Source organism: Protomyctophum parallelum (assembly GCF_964188405.1).
Source record: "Protomyctophum parallelum genome assembly, chromosome: 6".
Lineage (NCBI taxonomy): Eukaryota > Metazoa > Chordata > Actinopteri > Myctophiformes > Myctophidae > Protomyctophum > Protomyctophum parallelum.
This window is the reverse complement of record NC_139701.1, coordinates 30,782,610-30,801,053: the sequence shown is the minus strand read 5'-3', so window position 1 is coordinate 30,801,053 and position 18,444 is coordinate 30,782,610. Positions and strand designations below refer to the sequence as shown.

General features: G+C 42.7%; 1 protein-coding gene across 2 annotated transcripts; it reads left to right on the top strand.

Annotated features, from left to right (window-relative positions):
* rexo1 (REX1, RNA exonuclease 1 homolog) lies at window positions 1-18,203 on the top strand. Of its 2 annotated transcripts, none has more exons than XM_083767786.1 (16): window positions 1-323; window positions 1,445-3,615; window positions 3,855-3,950; window positions 4,223-4,436; window positions 4,683-4,831; window positions 5,185-5,322; window positions 7,027-7,150; window positions 7,406-7,531; window positions 10,428-10,568; window positions 11,868-11,981; window positions 12,092-12,165; window positions 12,806-12,916; window positions 13,938-14,053; window positions 14,617-14,755; window positions 15,385-15,505; window positions 16,726-18,203. In XM_083767786.1, the coding sequence occupies exons 1-16, from the start codon at window positions 131-133 to the stop codon at window positions 16,812-16,814; spliced, it is 4,116 nt and encodes a 1,371-aa protein (XP_083623912.1). In that variant the 5' UTR covers window positions 1-130; the 3' UTR covers window positions 16,815-18,203. The 2 variants fall into 2 exon arrangements, with proteins under 2 accessions (XP_083623912.1, XP_083623911.1); XM_083767785.1 differs by having other exon boundaries at window positions 7,012-7,150.
* The last annotated feature ends 241 nt before the right edge of the window (window positions 18,204-18,444 follow it).

The following is an 18,444-nucleotide window of genomic DNA, read 5'->3' as shown; positions in this document are numbered from 1 at the left end:
TGGCGCCGTAGGGACGTTGTTATTATTCCGTTGCTTGTACAAAGGCTTTCAATGTATTGTTTCCAGCGAACTTCGAATTTACATTAACCCGAACACTTGCCGGCGGGTATGGTAGAATTATCTGGAGATAATGCTGAGGTCCACCGGTTTCTTCCGAGGGATTGACTGCCCGTTTTTCAAGGAATATAGCGACGACAAAGGCGACAAAAATGGGTGTAAGAGACCGTACTGTCACTTCAGACACAGCAGCCAACAGAGACGGACGTCACTCGCCACCGCGATCGATGCCAAAAAGCAGAGAGATCTTCAGTCCAAACACAAGGGTACTTGTTTTTTTGGATTATGTTGATGTAGTTAACATTGTTTTTAGCATACGGCTATCCGTGTTAATGTGCAGCAGTTTTGGTTTCGTTGCGCAAAAGTCTGCATGTATTATATTTTTATATCACAATGCATGCGCACAGTAAAATCCCGTGTGGATGTAACCAAATGGACCCTCTCTGACTTAGTTACAATGGATAAAACGAACACTGAGGATGTTACTGTGTTTAGTGTGTTAGCACAAACAAGGGACTACATTAATTTCGCTCCTATGCCACCAAAATGTGGAACGCCCTACCTACAGTCATTAAGACATGCGAATCCCTTGACTCCTTCAAAACTGCTCTCAAAGGGCACCTACGGACGGCTGCAATTCGAAACTGGCCCCCTAAAATCTGAATCCCCCACCCACCCCTGTTCCCCCTCACTGTATGTTTCTTTTCCCTTTTTATCTCCTATGATGATTTCCTGTTTTGACTATATAGTTGTGTATATTCGTGCGTCTCTAAATGTTTTGATGAATTGAAAATGGTGGGCCCTATTGTAAACAAGTGTAATGCTTTATGGTGTCGTCCACTCACAGTTAACAGTTTTTGTATTGAGTTGTACTTGAAAATGTACTGTAATTCTGCAAACTGTTAATAAATCAATCAATCAAAAAGCCCTGGAAATCTTAGGTAACTGAACGGAATATTTATCTGTGGGTTTTGAATGTTCAACATTGGGATCTTTTGTTAAGTAGACCTGAGAACAAATTCTATAAAATGTCTTCTAAATCCAGAAACAGTTTTCTGAAAAACCTATGTTTCTATGTCAGTGGTGCTCAACCTTTTTCATGTCAAGGACCCCCAGAATTATCTGTATTTGGCTGCGGACCCCATCTGAATATATGGTGTTCCTTCCAGGGACCCTACCAGAAGCAAATATTTTAGCTAAAAACGTTCACTTTGAAAGAATATATATTCAAAGATCTGCGACACGTAGCACAGCACTCTGTGCTGCGCTATGAGCTTGTAGATCTGCTATATTTCAATAAAGCATAAACATAATGCTTAATACACCAAAAGGTGTTCCCGCCCTGAGTGGGTTAAAGTGCCATGTGATGTATGTTTTGTTATTTCAGAACAAGGGTATGACCCATGCAAGCCAGAGGTCACAAGGCATGAAGAGCAGCAGAATGGAGACTCATCAGGGGACTTCAGTGGTGCTCTGGAGCTGGTCAAGCAGCAAATTGAGGCGGTCCGCACTCAGGTGGAACGCCAGAAGAAGAAGCTCTCACAGATCGGGGATGACGAGTATGAGCCGAGCTCCTCCGCCAGTTTGCCTGCACCGGTGGAAGCTGTTAAAAACAGATCCAGTCCATCAGCAGTGACAGCGCACTTGGCATATGACCCTGGGAGTTATCAAATGGCCACAGTGGACTATAATCCCACCCCTGGCTGCAGCAAGTACACTTTGGATTCAGACAGTCTGGGGAACCATGCTAACTCTATGGAATATGTCCCCACCTCTGTGAAAAAGTCTGCTTCTCAGACGTACACCCCCCAGGTCTCCTCTCCTCACGTGCCTAAATACTCCAATCACAAATCCTCCTCCTCCTCTAAGTGTAAATACACCCTGGACAACTCCAAACCATCCACAGACATGGAGTATGACCCCCTCTCCAACTACTCTGCCACAATTGCCGGGAAGATTAAGAGGGATGAAACTGCACAGGCTGCTAAGGTAGATGTGGGCAAAGCGCATAAACTGTCAGGGTCAGGGCGATTATCAACAGATGAGGAGTACTTCCCGACGGTGAAGAAGCCTCGGCAGCAGAAGGATGAGAGTGCACGTGCTGCTAAAATAGAGGTTGGCAAAGCACATAAAGTGTCAGGGTCGGGACGATTATCAACAGATGAGGAGTACGTGCCGACGGCAGTAAAGAAGCCTCGGCAACAGAGGGATGAGAGTGTACAGGCTGCTAAGATAGAGGTGGGCAAATCTTGTAAACTGTCAGGGTCCCGCCGATTATCAACAGATGATGAGTACGTGCCGACAGCAAAGAAGCCTCGGCAGCAGAATATAGACACACAAAAGTACACCTTTTCTGACTCTGAGGAGGAGAGCTCTGGGACAGAATACCGGCCCATTTCGCTTAGCAGCCTCCAACGAAAGAAAGGCAATGGTGGTTCAGTTGAAGATGCTGTTGGGGCAGGGAGCAAGGAGGTAATGGGAGGAGCTCTGAGTATGCTGACACAGAGGAGCAAGGAGGTGTCCAGAGAGCAGGCAGGGGTGACAGAAGAGTGGGACAGCTGGGATGATAGACTGCAGAAAGATAAAGAGGAGAATGAAAAGGCGGTCTCAAAATCAATCAAAATTCAAAAGAAGAGCAGCAAGTGTGAGAAGGCGCAGAAAGTCGAAAAGGACTTGGGTAAGACATCTAGCAGTAGTCATGGTGGTAACCATAGAAACATACCCAGCAGCAAGGACAAAGTGTCGACAAAAAAGTCAGTCTGCGAGTCTTTGAAAAAAGACGGCAACAGTCAGGGAAAGAAAGATGATGAGAAAAGCAAGGTCAAATCGGACGATAAAGTTCTGAGGGAAGGCAGGGAACAGAAGCGAAACGACAGCAAGTTAAAAAGCGCAGAAAGGGTCAAAGGCGACTTGGGCAAGAGAGATAAGGACAGGGAAAATGGAGGAGGGGAAAGCAAGAAACCCAAGTCATTGGACAAGGAAAAGGAACACAGCAGGCAGAAGATTCATCACAACAATGGTAAACTAGACAGCAGCAGGATGGAAAAGGACACCAAGAAAAGCAGTAAGAGTGTTTCCAGCAGCAGCAGTAAGAGCATATCCAACAGCAGTAGCAGGAACATTAAAGGAAGCTCTCTGAGCATTAAAGACAAGATAAAGAAGAGCAGCAGCTCCTCTGATGGGAACCTTTCAGTCAAGAAGAAGCGGCGAGTGGCAAGTCTGAGCCATGCTGACCTTTTTGGCGACGAGAGCCCGGATGAGAGGGAGCCCGCAAATGAGGCAGACGATGACGTCAAGGAAGTTGTGGCAAGGACATTGGACAGCACTTTAAAGAGGGGAGGAGGTCTGAACAAGAGAAAAGCCTCAGTGATCACGGTTTCCTCCTCTGAGGACGAGGGTGAGTGCGGTGTGGAAGAGGACATCGACTATGGAGAAGTGGACTTCTCAACCCTCCAGGCGGATGTGGACTTTGACTCAGATCCCATGGAGGAGTGCCTGCGGATCTTCAACGAGTCCAAAGACGTGAAAAAGGAGGACAAGGGGAGACAAGCCAAACAGGTAGGCCTATTGCTGCACCGTCCTCATCCTTTAACCCAACACATTCAGTAGTTGAAACAGACAGTGATATCTCATGCCGACTGTGTTTAATCCACCTGACCTTCTGTAAGTGTCCCATCCTCGTGCCAGTTTTAACTGCCTAGATTCCCATGAATATAATACAAAATAAAACAACAACATGATTATGTCTTGAATGACAATTGTTGTCGTTAGGAATCATGTCAGTGTGTTGTTCTCAGCCCTCTAGAGATTCAGAGGATGAAGAAGGCAATGAGAGCACTTTAACTACTCTCTTCCCTGGTCAGAAGAAGAGGGTGTCCCATTTTGCTGAAAAAGTAAGTGTGAGTTTGACATTTTAACATCATCCTGGATTAGGATATATATATATTCATTGAAGAGAAGTAATGTAACCATATATTGTGAGATTACACAGAGAAGTACAAGGCATCAAAGAACATACATTAACAATGATACATTATTTGCATAGAAGCATAATGTAGGTGTAGGCTATGTAGGCCTTTACAACAGTAATTATCCTCTCGTTCGTGTGGTTATTTGTTCTGGAGTAGATATCCCTAGAATGTAATGGTTTAACCTGTCTTGCCAGGCTGAGACAACCCCCAAGGTGCGACCGTACAAGAGACCCTCAGCCCAGGAAATGTGCTACCAACGGATGCAGATAGCCCAGCAGCAGGCTGCCCAGCTTGCTGCCGCTGTCAAGAGTGCCTCAGCCTCCCTGAGCCCCAGCCCTGGCTGCTCTGGAGAGAGAAAGAGAATAGCACACCGTCCCAACCCAGTGTCTGGGTCCTCTACCAAATATGGTAAAACACCATCTCCAACTTCTATTTCCAACTCAAGTTTTTTTTTTTAATTGTCTTTGGGGTTTCACTTTTAATTAGAGTCAATAATTCTTTACTTTTACTTTGTATGCTACTATGCTTCCTCCAACTAATTTGAATACCCAGCCATCTCAAAATCTTCCATGTGTGAGCTGTGAGCCAGTACCAGTACAATGACAGTCGTCATGTGGATTGAAGTAATCTGTGTGTTTAACTCGATACCTGCAGATGCCAAGCCAGCTTCCAGTCGAGTGTTATCCCCCAGCACTAACCTCACGGCTCATCTGTCTGTCAAGACCCACACCTTCACTGGTATCTTGTCCAAGACCTCCACCACCATTGCTCAGAAGAGGGTAGCGCACACACCCACCATGAAGGTATTAGCACAGCTTTTTACAGTGTCTCATTATTCGCACACATGCCATCATACCTGCCTTATAAATTACTTACTGACATGTCTTGTAGGATTTAAGACTTCAGGCTTTTTGGATAAATATTTTGTCTTCGTTACCAATTATCATTTGTATTTTCATGCTTTTTGTTTTGGCTTCTACTGATATGATATTATTCTTGCTTTGCATTTTGTATGCACAGCGCTGTATTTGTCTAGCCTTGATAACTGGTGTTCCACATTGGCAACTAACTAACTTTTATGCTTTTATATATAAATAGAGAACCTTTTATAAATGTCTAATATTTTAAATAAATACAATTTTTCCCCATGTCCCAGAGCTCTTCAATGAAGCGTCCTGTCATCCCTACTGACTTTGGGGCTAAGGTGCCGACCAACGTCCGCCAGCGCTACCTGAACACCTTCATTGATGAATGTGTGAAGTTCTGCCCGTCAGAGGATGCTGCCTTTCAGATGGTATGGAGGAAGAACACTCTGCGCCCCCTTCCATAACACTTTATGGCACATTTGCAATGGCATAATTACAGGTGGTCCTTAGGGAACTGTTAAAAATTACCCGACATACATACATTACATACTTACACCTTTCCAAAACATTTGAATATCGTGGAAAAGTTGGTTTATTTCCATAATTGCATTTAAAAAGTTTAACTAGATTTCATAGATTCAGTGCACACAACGTAAAACAGAATGTGAAGAAATCACCATTTACTCCTCAATTTTTGCAGAGCAGGAATGTTTTAATCTGAATGCCACATTAAGAAATTAGGATCACATCAAATCAATCATATCAAAACATGGTACTTTCAAAACAGAAATGTCAATCTTCAATACTTGGTTGGGAATCCCTTTGCCTTCATCACTGCCTCGCCGTGGCATTGAGGCAATCAGCCTGTGGCATTGCCCGGGAGTTATGGAATCCCAGTAAAGTGTTTGGGAATCAAGGGTTTGGAGGAAGACGGGTGAGGAACAGAATCCAAGCTACTTGAGGTCCAGTGTGAAATATCCACAGTCAGTCATGATTTGGGGTGCAATGTCCAGTGCAGGTGTTGGTAAACTCTGCTTTCTTAAATCCAAGGTCACCACAACAGTACCAGAATGTTTTAGAGGACTTCATGATTCCTTCTGCTGAGGATCTTCCAGCTGGACCTGGCCCCTGCTCATACCGCCAAAAGCACCACAACCTGGTTTGATGCCCATGCCATCACAGTGCTTGACTGGCCAGCCAATTCACCGGACCTAAACCCCATTGAGAATCTATGGGGTATTGTCAAGAGGAAAATGAGGGGCATCCATAACTCTTGGCCAATGCCACAGGCTGATTATCTCAATGCCACGGCGTATTGAGGCAGTGATGAAGGCAAAGAGATTCCCAACCAAGTATTGAAGATTGACATTTCTGTTTTGAAAGTACCATATTTTGTTTGATTTGATGTGATCCTAATTTCTTAATGTGGCATTCAGATTAAAACATTCATGCTCTGCAAAAAATGAGGAGTAAATGGTGATTTCTTCACAGTATTCTAATGTTTTGAAATTCAGTTTTAGTGGGTTTTATGAGCTGGAAGCCAAAATTGTGTAAAGATAAACGAATAAATACTTGAAATCATTTATGTTGTGTGCACTGAATCTAATCTATGAAAGTTAAACCTTTTGAATGGAATTATGGAAATAAACCAACTTTTCCATGATATATACTTTTTTTGGAAAGGTGCTGTACATGCATACATACCCAGCCGATCACCAAACGTACCTAAGTAACGTCATCAACTTGCACACTCTGCTCGCGCAAGTAATAATGCCCACATTTGAAAACGGTTAAGACAAAATGTGGACTCGCAATTAACATTCAGCATTTCAGAAACGTAGCAAACTCAGACTAACGAAGACTCACTTCCATTCATATTATCGGATCTGGGAGAGTTGCTCATTGGATATACTGTAGTGTGGATGGGGATATTCGACTAGGACGTTGGGTTATATGACATGTCTAGTATGACAATCCCTATTCGTCCGGGTTGACCTAGTGCTGTTATCAGATCGATGTAGTAGAAACAAAATTAGGTTTTACTCTTATGTACCTGTACACAAGATGTAACAATATACAACCCTGAACCATGGAAAATGTGAACCCCACTGTAACAGGGTCTGTTGTTTCAGGCTCTGGATGAGGAGAAGACTGTGTACGACCGCAGCAATAGCAAGAACATCTACCTCAACGTAGCCGTCAACACTCTGAAAAAGCTTCGCGGGAAGAGCAACTACGCTCCCTCACCAGTGACCAGTATGTCAGCTCAGTTTTCATTCATTCAACAATAAATCAAAGCACTGCACAGTACAGAGTCAATATGTACATTTCAGCTGTATCGTCCTCATGGCCGTGTGAACACACCTACACGCAGGTTTGTGTACCAAATGTATGCAATTAGCCCAAGCTAAGCAAAACATCAAAGTAAGTATTGTGTCGTGTACAAAGTATGTGTGCAGGACTCGTCTGTCACAACATTTCTTTTCTGTCCGGTCATGTTCTCCTTTTTAGAGGCCCCAGCATTCACAGGCAACAGGAAGGCTCTGTCCCATGAGGAACTGCTTGGGGGCCGTCTGGCTGCTACCACCAGCTTCACCATTAACAGGATGGGCAGACAGCAGGAGGAGAAACTTACTGGTGAGGAGCAGGGATATATGTAGGGCTTCCTTTGGCCATGGTCACAAATGGACCCTAGTATCCCTAAAATATAAACAAGGGTGTGAATTTGATTGTTGATACAGTGCTTGAGTTCACTTCTGCTGGGGATTTTTATATTCTTGGCTGTTGTTTTTTTCTGTTCTTCATCGTGCCCTTGGATTGTAACGTGACATTCACGTTACAATCCAATTTAACCTCTTAAACCCTATATGCTTAGTTGAGCTTTTGGTCAGATTTCTTCCCTAGACTACACAAAATATTTACACAGAAAACAAGCTTATTTACCAGCTTACAATGTGTTGCGGCCCTTGCGGCACATTGTGATGCATTGTGACGTTGTTATGAAGGCCTTCATGTTATCTAGAATTTCTAGATTGTCAGACGGGTCACCTTTGTTGAGTTCTAATTGTCATAGTCATTACAGCTTTTTTAGACCACCTCCCAAACCACACAGGTTAGATAATGGTTTAAGTTCTAACCGTGCACCACTGTGGTGGCTCCTAGTCCTAGCCTTTGAATAGCAGTCCTTTCCTTTAGTAGAATCTAATAGACGCATTGTAAGCTATTTTTGCAGAATGTAAAATCAGTCAGCAGCAGTGTTGGGCAGTAACGAGTTACTACATATTACTGTAATATTATTACTTTTTCCAGTAACGAGTAATATAACGAATTACTCTGCAGAAATAGTAATATAGTAACTATTTACTCCGCCAAAACACGCTTCGTTACTTATTACTTTCACTTACAAATGAGCGTCATTTGTTTTGGATCATTCGTTCGGTTATGCACTCATAGTAGATGGTTGTTGCATGGCATGCAAAAATAGAACAGATCTACAAGCTATCAACGAGTAAAAACAGACGTGCGTTGTAGCTTGTAGATCTGTTTTTGTTGGCCTGCACAGCCTGCGCACAGTTATGACGTAGCGTATGCGTCTGGGGTCTCGTCTCAGGTCTCACTCGCTTCACTTCCAAAAAACAATAGAGACCATGACAAAGAAATGTATCGGTATTATTTTGCATTCTTGTCCGTCAAAGATGCCAAGTATATTAATGTCTGCTGTAAACTTTGCTTGTGCAAAAAAACACTTTATCTAAACGTGTTGAAGCATCTGTTTAAAGACGCACGAGAAACACAAATCTGAAGAATTGGCTCGTCGCTGGGTGTATTGTTGTAGACGAGAGGTTAACCCGTCCCTCATGAACAGTTGACACGGCCTCATTTAATCAGATCCATCATGGTCCGGAGCGGTTGCTCAAAGACCTGCCCGGAGTCAGCACTGTTTAATGCAATGTATTTGTGTGTGTTTAATATACTTTTTTTTTTTTTATTACTCATGACAAAGTTGTAAAAGTCAACAGTATGTATATCCATAGAATAAGCAAGCATCACGCTAGCAGACAATACACTAGTTCTGTCTTTCAATCATTTTATTATTATTATTATTGTTATTATAATATTTTCACAATTTGATACACGGATACGGCTTCTACTTTCTGCTTGCTTATGTTATGGATATAGGCCTAGGCTATACTGTTGACATTTACAACTTTGTCAACAAAAATACTTATACATGCAATGATGCACAAATAAATTGCATTAAACAGTGCTGCCGGGTGGGTCTTTGCGCAACCGCTCTGGCATTGGAAAAATAAACTTTGAGGTCCAATGTTAGGCTGCCTCCAATCTGAGAACCCATCGGCAAATAAAGGAATAGCAGCGCCCTCTTTTTCCTTTGAATTGGACGTGAGTCAACAGTCTGTCTTGAGAGGCTTCCTCAAAAAGTTCAGAGACTGTTGCTTTATTTTATTGTTTGTTATTTATGTATTATATAGGCCTACTGTCCGCTTTGAGATGCTGCAGCCATGTGTGTGCAGTTCAGATTGTTGATGTTGAATCCCATGTGGAATATGCAGCATAAAAAGGCTGATGAGAGACTGATGACTATTTTTGTTGTATATCCTGCAATTATTCAGTTTGGCTGATTGGAGACTTCTTATTCCAATGAATTGGATTCAGTTGTAAAAGGAGCTGGCTAAACAGATTGTGTTCTTTTTGCGGGTGGAAGGGGCCCGGTTGAAAAGTAATATAAAGTAATATGTAACAGTATTACTCTTGATTCCAAGTAATAAGTAATGTAATATTATTACTTTTTCTAAGGAGTAATAAGTAAAGTAAAGATATTACTCTCCTAAGTAATATTGCCCAACACTGCAGCAGTATGGTACAGTATATAGCACTATATTGCATGTAGGTTAGTAGGACTTATCACTGAAGCTCTAGCTTGTTTATTATTTTTTCAGCGAAGAGGAGGCGTAGGGCTGTTTAATGAAACTATTCAGTAACCTATCCTTGTGACCAAGCCCAGAGGAAGAGTTGTTCTTATTTTGTTTTCTGTAAACTGCGAGCCCGTGTCCAATTCAGTAACCTATCCTTGTGACCAAGCCCAGAGGAAGAGGAGTTCTTATTTTGTTTTCTGTAAACTGCGAGCCCCTGTGTCCGATTCAGTATCCTATCCTTGTGACCAAGCCCAGAGGAAGAGTTGTTCTTATTTTGTTTTCTGTAAACTGCGAGCCCCTGTGTCCTGCAGCCACCAGCGCTTCACACTTTACTTGGTTTTGCATTATATATTAAGGTCAACATGGTGGGCTGACGGTTAGAGGGACTCCCCTAACTGCAGAAACAATGGATCAATTCCTGCAGCAGTGTTTCCTGTCTTAACTCCCAATTGTTCAAGTGAATCTGCTTAGTGGCCAATTTTCTCTACATAGAACAAGAGCAATGTTACAAAACAACATTCCTCCTTGTATTTCTGTATGCTCCATGTTATAATGGAGGTATTGAGGAAGTGTTTTGTCATGTGCTCTCTGTGCAGAGGTGGTGTTGTACAGGAAACTGAACGATTACCTGCTGACAGAGGAGCAGCTCCAGGAGCATGGATACCCGAGATCAAACCCAGATACATCCGGGCGGGCTGTGATCCACAAACTACCGGAGACGAAGGCCCCTGCAGACCGTGAGTGACCATGTTTACCCAGCAGTGTTCATATCCTATTATATTAAAATTGGCTAATGGCAGGGGGGGCAGACCACGGACACATCACTCTGGCTCAGCCATAACCATAAACAAACCCGATACGCCCATATATACTGTATAGGCAGGACCAAGGCTACATCACTATGACTCAGACATAACCATAAAACATAACTATAAACAAACCCTCAGACATAACCATGAATACGTCCATATATAGGCATGTCACTATGACTCCGACATGACCATAAACGTACCCGATACGCACATATCTGGGCATATATGCCACGCATGTTGTCCACAGCCACAGATCCGACTGCTATGCCTATATATGGTCATATGCACATCTGGACTGTGAATGACATCACATACCATTCAAGTAAATTGGCAAGGACTCAAGGGAGTGCGTGGCCACCATCGAGTAGTTTGGTTATGCGGTTGTCCAGAACCGCTGATCCGACTGATATGTCCATATACTATATGGAATGGCAAAGGTTCTGGACTACTGGATATCTATATGCCTATGGCATATTGGTTGCTGTCCGGCAGAATTCAGCTAACTCCATTTTTCATGTTTGTAATCCCCCCCCCCCTTAAATCAGTGCTATTGAACACCCTTTACTCTGTGTTGGTTAAAAAATATTGAGCCAATGAACAAATATTAGAAAGTGCTTCTGATAAAACCAGCTAACTCCATCGGACCCTCAAACTGTCTGCTAAAGCAGCTAACTCCACCCCCTCTACCCCTCTCGTGCAAGACAAGTATCTGACAATATATAAAGTAAAGTCACAATACTGACTTTGTGAGGCAGTATTGCTTTGTTTAAAAATATATAAGGTTTTACTTTTATTTCAATTGCTGAAGAAAAATCACACCAGTGTGAACCAAGTGGTGCAACTCCCGTGCGTCCAGCAGGTGGCAGCCATGTCACATACTTCTCTCGTTCCATGCTCACACAGACACACACACAAACACGCACACAGACACACACACACAAACACGTACAGGGCATTGTAAGCTGGATGTAGAAGTGGTTTGCACCACTTAAAAAAAAAAAGATCTTGATTTTCAGATTCTTTGCTGGTTTCTGCCTGACAGCAAAGATATATAGATATCCTGTTGTCCAGAACCGCCCATCCAACCGATCTACCCATAGGTTCCCCTCTAGTTATTAATCGTTTATGACTAAAGCTGTCCATATTCATTCATGCAAGTGTTTGAGATTGATTTAAGGTTTTTTCGTCTAAATCTTACCCCTCTATTTTATGATACGTATCCAGCATTCACCAAGATATGCTGTCGATGTGGGACAGAATACAGGATCAACGTTAATGGCAACTGTGTGCGCAACGAGGAGTGTAATAATCACTGGGGGCGCCTACGGAGGCACAAAGGTACACTTGTAAATTTTTATGCCAAATACTTATCACGTTAATGTCTTTGTATAATCAAATCTTAACTACTGCTGTGCTCTGTTATCTCACTCTCTCTGTCTGTCTGCCAGTGTCTGGAGGCTGGGAAACGAGCTACAGTTGCTGCTCTGGGGCTGTTGGCTCTCAAGGTTGCCAGGTGACCAAGGTAACAACTCCTAATACCTGTATATATTATCATTCAATGTCATTCTTTGTTGTCTATTAAGAAATCAGACAATGAATGATCCAGTTTGTGAAACCTTCAACAAACTTTTTTTATTTCAACAAACTTGACTTTTTCTCCCTCTCAAATGATTTGGCACCAATCAGTGATGGAAAGAAAAACGTACTGACCTATCCTGACCTATCCTTTCACAGTTCTGACATTCTCTTATATGCCTGGTATTTTTTCTGTTTGCTGGATTGTTAGAAATGCAACTGTGTTGTGTAACAGTGGTAGTAATGATCCTTTTACACTATTGCCATTGGGGTTAACTATATGCACATTGAGAGTGGGTACTGGGTTCAAAAGGTCACATACTTAGTTTAAAGGATAAATCTGCACACTGAACTATGGTTCAGACTTTTTATTTGAAGTTTGCATCCATGCAGCGGGTACATTAAACCACTAGGGGGCAATATATTGCCATTGTTTTTCACAGTAAGAGTAGAAGATGGTAGTCTCCAGGACCATTATTTTTCTTTGAAGTAGACGCATACTGATTTCATTAGATGTCCTTTCATTTGGTGCAGACTGAGTCAGATCATCTCTAGTGTGTGATTTGTAACCTTTTGTGTTTTCACAGCAACATGTGCAGGATGGACGTAAGGAGTCATTGGACGGCTATGTGACGACGTTCAGTAAACAGCTGCCCGCAGACGGTAACGGAGGCGTGTACGCTCTGGATTGTGAGATGGTGAGCAGTGATGGAAAAAGTACTCAAATGTTTATATATATATATATATAACTCAAGTAATTTCCATAAACAAACAAGCAGATCATGAATCAAAAGCACCACAAACAATGAAAATAAACCAAACAAAATGCAACTAAACCCAAAGTAAATCAAAGAAAGAGATCCAAACAAACAAAACAAAAGGTAAGTCTGTACCTCGCTCCGCTAACTGAGGGGCTAAAGGCTGAGTAGAAAGCCACCTTAGACTTCAAACATCACCAAACGATTAAGGGATAATTAGATGCAGGTATTTGGCACATGGGTCAATGTCCCAGCAAAGCAGACAATATGGACAGGTTCACTTAACAGTCGACCAACGCTACACATCATCTAGCAGGTTTTTAACATTGCACAATTAGTATGAACATGAATGCTGCAAACAAAATAAAACATACCGTCTGGCGCTGCTACTTTCAAACATACGCTGCTCTCTCCCCTGTCACTGTGTCACCTATTAGGACAGCTGCGGACAGAAGAAGCTGTCCGCAGCTTGTTTTTCCGGGTTTTTAGACAGCTGGTGGATGGAAAAGAAGCTCCACCTCCGCCGACGACTGCCGCGGAGAAGAGCGTTTCCGGGAATCTGGCCGTCGCGGCAGTCGTCCGCGGAAGTGGAGCTTCTTTTCCATCCACCAGCTGTCTACGTGTGTGAATGATCAGGTGAGTGATGTGAGCAGACTTATGTGCGTGTCGGTGCGGTGACAGGAAGTTCCAAAGTAAAAGGGGAACCAAATTACAGGAAATGTCAAATTAAAGGTTAACCACATAAGCAACGAAAAATAACAATTAAAGTTAAGTTAACACCAAGTGTCCCCGACAGTTACAAATGTAGTGGAGTAAAAGTACAATACAAATTACACTGATGGTGAGGGACAGGATTCCATTTCAGAAAATGTCCACAGTTGAAAATGTATTCAATTTAAACAGCCTATAGATGGAGACACTGGCTCTCCTCTATTCACTCTGTGCTCGTTTTGCGGAACAGTGCTATACGAAGCAAGGACTGGACCTGACCAGGGTGACGGTCATAAATTCTGAGCTCAAAGTAATCTACGACACATTTGTGAAACCTGACAGCCAAGTGGTCGACTACAACACACGGTGAGACTTCACTCTTACTAGTTTCCTGCAACTTGATATGGTAGCATTTGCGCATGGATGGGCACTGGGCAGCTATAAGCACCACCTCATACGAGAATTACGCTCGCCCCCACGCACACACACACACACACACACACACACACACACACACACACACACACACACACACACACACACACGGATAGCTTTGGCTTACAAACCCATGTCACTCATCACTTTCTCTCACAGTCGTCCACTGTGTACTGTCTCACAGATAGAATTTCTCCCAAAGTCTATTTGTAAACAAGCATTAAACTCCCCCAACTTCTTTGAAGAAGGCCTGCTTTTCCAAAACTACGCTTTAATCCCTGTCATTTTGATCCTTTCGATTTGCTTCACACAACTGACGATTGGATGAATATCAAAACAGTTATAGCATAGAGAGTTTTACAGTACAGTGTGTGCAAGTTTTTGTTAATGTAGCATAATTAAGTCATAATTTTGTTTTGTAAGTCGGAATGCCTTCAAATAACCACAGTCCTAGATACTGTTCCAAACACACTACGTCTTTATCGACTGAGCAGGTTTTCAGGAGTAACGGAGGAGGACTTGGAGAGTGCCACCATCACGATAAGAGATGTTCAGGCAGTCCTACTCAGTATGTTCAGCGCAGAGTCCATCCTTGTAGGACACAGTCTGGAGAGCGACCTTTCAGCTCTTAAGGTACTCTCACTCAGTAGATCTCAACCTGGAACCCAAATGCCCTCCATGGGTATGTGTGATGATGACTGGTAGTTTGTTACTATAGTGTAGATCATCCAGGAATAAAATAAACCATCAATGAATTATGTGAAATTGTCAGTATATTGCTCAATATACTGTAGATGGGTATCCCAATGTATGCTCCTTCTCCTAAACTGCTCCTAAACTACAGATGTACTGTACCAAAGTACCGTATTATACTTAGCTACAGATATGGGACTTATTCTTGTAGCCCCACAAATTATAAAGTTTGGTCCAAACCACACCAACGGTTCCTAGCAGAACGCATATAGACACAAATAGATGCATGTTGTTGCAAGCAATTAACCACAGCTCCTTTGAATTTAATCAGTTGGGTCGACATGCACCACCATGCACCGAAGTGCAACAGGACATATCACATCGTTGCGACGAACGATAAAACCGCTTTGTTGCGTCTCGACCCATTGGTGTGGTTTGTGCATAAGAGGCTGTCATTTTTTATTTTAGTCTGGTGTTAACATTTTAACAAGTTAACATTTCTACTGTCAAGTTGATCATGGGCTTAAACCTTTTAAAACCTGTCTCTTCTTCCTGCCATGCTATTCCAGCTTATCCACAGTATGGTAGTGGACACAGCTATCGTGTTTCCTCACCGAATTGGCTTGCCCTACAAGCGTGCCTTGAGGAACCTCATGGCCGACCACCTCAAGCGGATCATCCAAGACAATGGTAAGTAGCTCAAGCAAAAGATGATCTATGTGTGTATACTGGAATACCCTTTTCCTGCGTGGCTCTGCAGTCTAGCCATCTATAACGGGGTCGGTCTGTGTGTCCATGCCATTACCATGTGGATCCCTAGATCACTTTTATAATTAGGGTTGGGGATCCGGAACTGGATCCAAAATTAAGGAACCGCAATCGGTTCCATCACATTTGGAACCATTTCCAGAACCGGGTTTATCACACTGTCAGACCTTGTTTTTGATATTTTTAAGTGTCTGTGATGTCACAGACACTGGTCTCACTTCCTTCCTGGACTACACTTCCTTAACTCCCCCTCTCCACAAGGTGGGGTGCAATCCAGTCAAACCCTAGTAACTAGGGTTTTCGTCCAATACGGCCCCCACCCCAAACTGAGTTCTACATCCCTGCCCTAGTCCAACACACAGACTACTTTATTTTTCTGGAGACTTATTATTACTTACAAATTTCAAATTGTGCTACTGTTATTTACTACAAATACTATTAACATTGAATGACTGGAGTTTCTTCCAACTGTGAAATGTGTTCAAATGTCCCTTGGAATCGGACTGTTAACACAATCTGTGCCGGGATGCCTTCAAAATAGGAGCTCTGGGGTGCCGGAAAGACACCTACAAAATCCTACAGGATCCCAAACCTATTTACAATCTGCATTACATTCACCCATCCACACACATGTTCACACTGACGGCAGAGGATACCATACAATACCATCGAGAGCACACTTACTAACCCACAGGGAGTCAGGGATCGAAATGGGAACCTTTGTTTCCCAAGCGGTCGCTCTACCTCCTGAACCACTTCGTGGACGTTTTTAAGATATCTTTGGGCAAGTTTGGGGGGCTTTTTGGGCTTTATTTATAGTTGCACAATAGTCAGTCTGGAAACAGGGAGAGGGAGAAAAGTTCATCAGGAACGGGACTCGAACCTGCAAAGCACTGTCAAGCTACATTGTAGCCTACTGTAGAAACTCAGACCATTACACCAGACCGGTGTACCAGTCCACACCAGATCCGGGCCGACACTTTTATTAATCAGCAAGTAACCCTACATTTCTATTATTGTATCTATATAGCTGTAAATGTGGAATAGAAAGTCTAGGGGTGGACCCTAAACAAACAATAAATGCAATTTGTACAGATTGTGTCATGACACTCATTTATTTTCAATCTTGTGTGTGTTTCCAGTGGAGGGCCACGACTCCAGCGAGGATGCTTCAGCCTGCATGGAGCTCATGTTTTGGAAGCTCAAGGAGGACGCAAAGGTCAAGAGATGACCTCTGACCCTCCACTCTTCTCCCCTCATAATTTCCTGCCTTCATGTGGAGCTGACACCACTCTTGCAGACTGAAATGCTGCAGTGGAGCGCTGCCTGGTGGCCTCGATGGGCCGTTGAGTCCAGTGCTGGAGCTTCATTATGGTGTTACTCATTGTCAAGAAAGACAGAGGGTGGGAAGGGCGGATAAAGGAGCAATGGTTCAGCCCATTAAGCCTGCGTTATGCTTTGTTGTGTGCAGGGGTCGCGCACCGAAAACAGCAGATCTACAAGCTCACAATGCGCGCGACTTCTGCTCAAAGCTTAATATAACTCTGGTTTTAGTGTTCTACCAGGGACAAAGCGTACTCTGATTGTTGGTGTTGAAAGGCGCTACCTCCCTATCCGTCAAGAGCATTGCAGTGCAAGCCCCTTTTGCTGCTGAGCATCTGAGGCAAACCATCATTTTCTCATTTCGGTTCAACACTGTAAAATCCTGAGTGTTCAAGTTCACTCAGGATTTTTCCAGTGTGAATTATGTTACCTTATTTCTGTGTTCTTCTGTCAAATGTTTTTTCTTCTGGTTGAGTCTGGTCTTTTCTTTTAAGGTCTTGTCAAGGATTCACAAATAAAACCTTTCTATAGAAGTGCTAGAGTATGTAAAATGCCAGGGCATTGTCTGTTGAATCATGGTGATTAATATGCTATTGCTGCCGAGCCTTATGCTCAGCCCAACTTGCACTATAGAAAGGCCCTTGTGTTGTAGAGGGCCAATGTCTTCGAGTACCTCATCTGTATAATAATGCATACTCCTGTAGTCACAAGTGACTACTTTTTAGAGTAAATTATTGCATTAATGTCATAGAGGCTATGGAACACAGAACGTTGCTACCTAAATGCACTTGTTTTTCCCCCCACCCTTTTCTTGTATACTCACATCAGGTTTAATGTGGTTCATATTAAGGTCATTTGTTTGGCTCTCAAATATGAGTAATTCTATAATACTTCCCCAGACAGAGGTTTTAATTAATGTCTCTGCTACTACCAGTTTGGTAGATTTGATAGAATATATTCATTCAATAGTACAAAACATGATATTGAATATATTCAGTAGTCTCTTTGTGCCCTGTGCACTGCATGAAAGAAAAGATAGGTATTGGAATCGCACAGAAAGAACATACTGTATAGTCCTTCACAATGTCAGACCTTGGTTCAGTATTGATCTAGAGATCCAATAATTGCAGTTATAATTTATAGTATACAAGCTAACGTGCCATTTTATGTTGAGAGTAAGATGGAAGATGTTGTACATGAGCGCTGTAAATATGCTGTAAGTAGTTTCTTTTTGTATTCGTTCATTTTTTTGGGGGGGGGTTATCTTTTTCTATTAAAATGACTAGTGAAAATGAGATGCTGACTTGTCAATGCACCTTAACAAACCTTGTAAATTACAAACCAACACTGTTTGACAGTTCTTTAAGCTCATTTACAGTACAGCACAGGACTCTTGTGATCCCCATCCGTCCACCCATATATGTGTCCTATAACAGCAGGTGCAGAGGCAGGGAGTGAGGCTCCTTTCTTCAGCAGATGTGTAATTTAAAACAAAATGGGAGAGAAATGCTAAATGGTGAAGCCCATTCTTTCTTCAG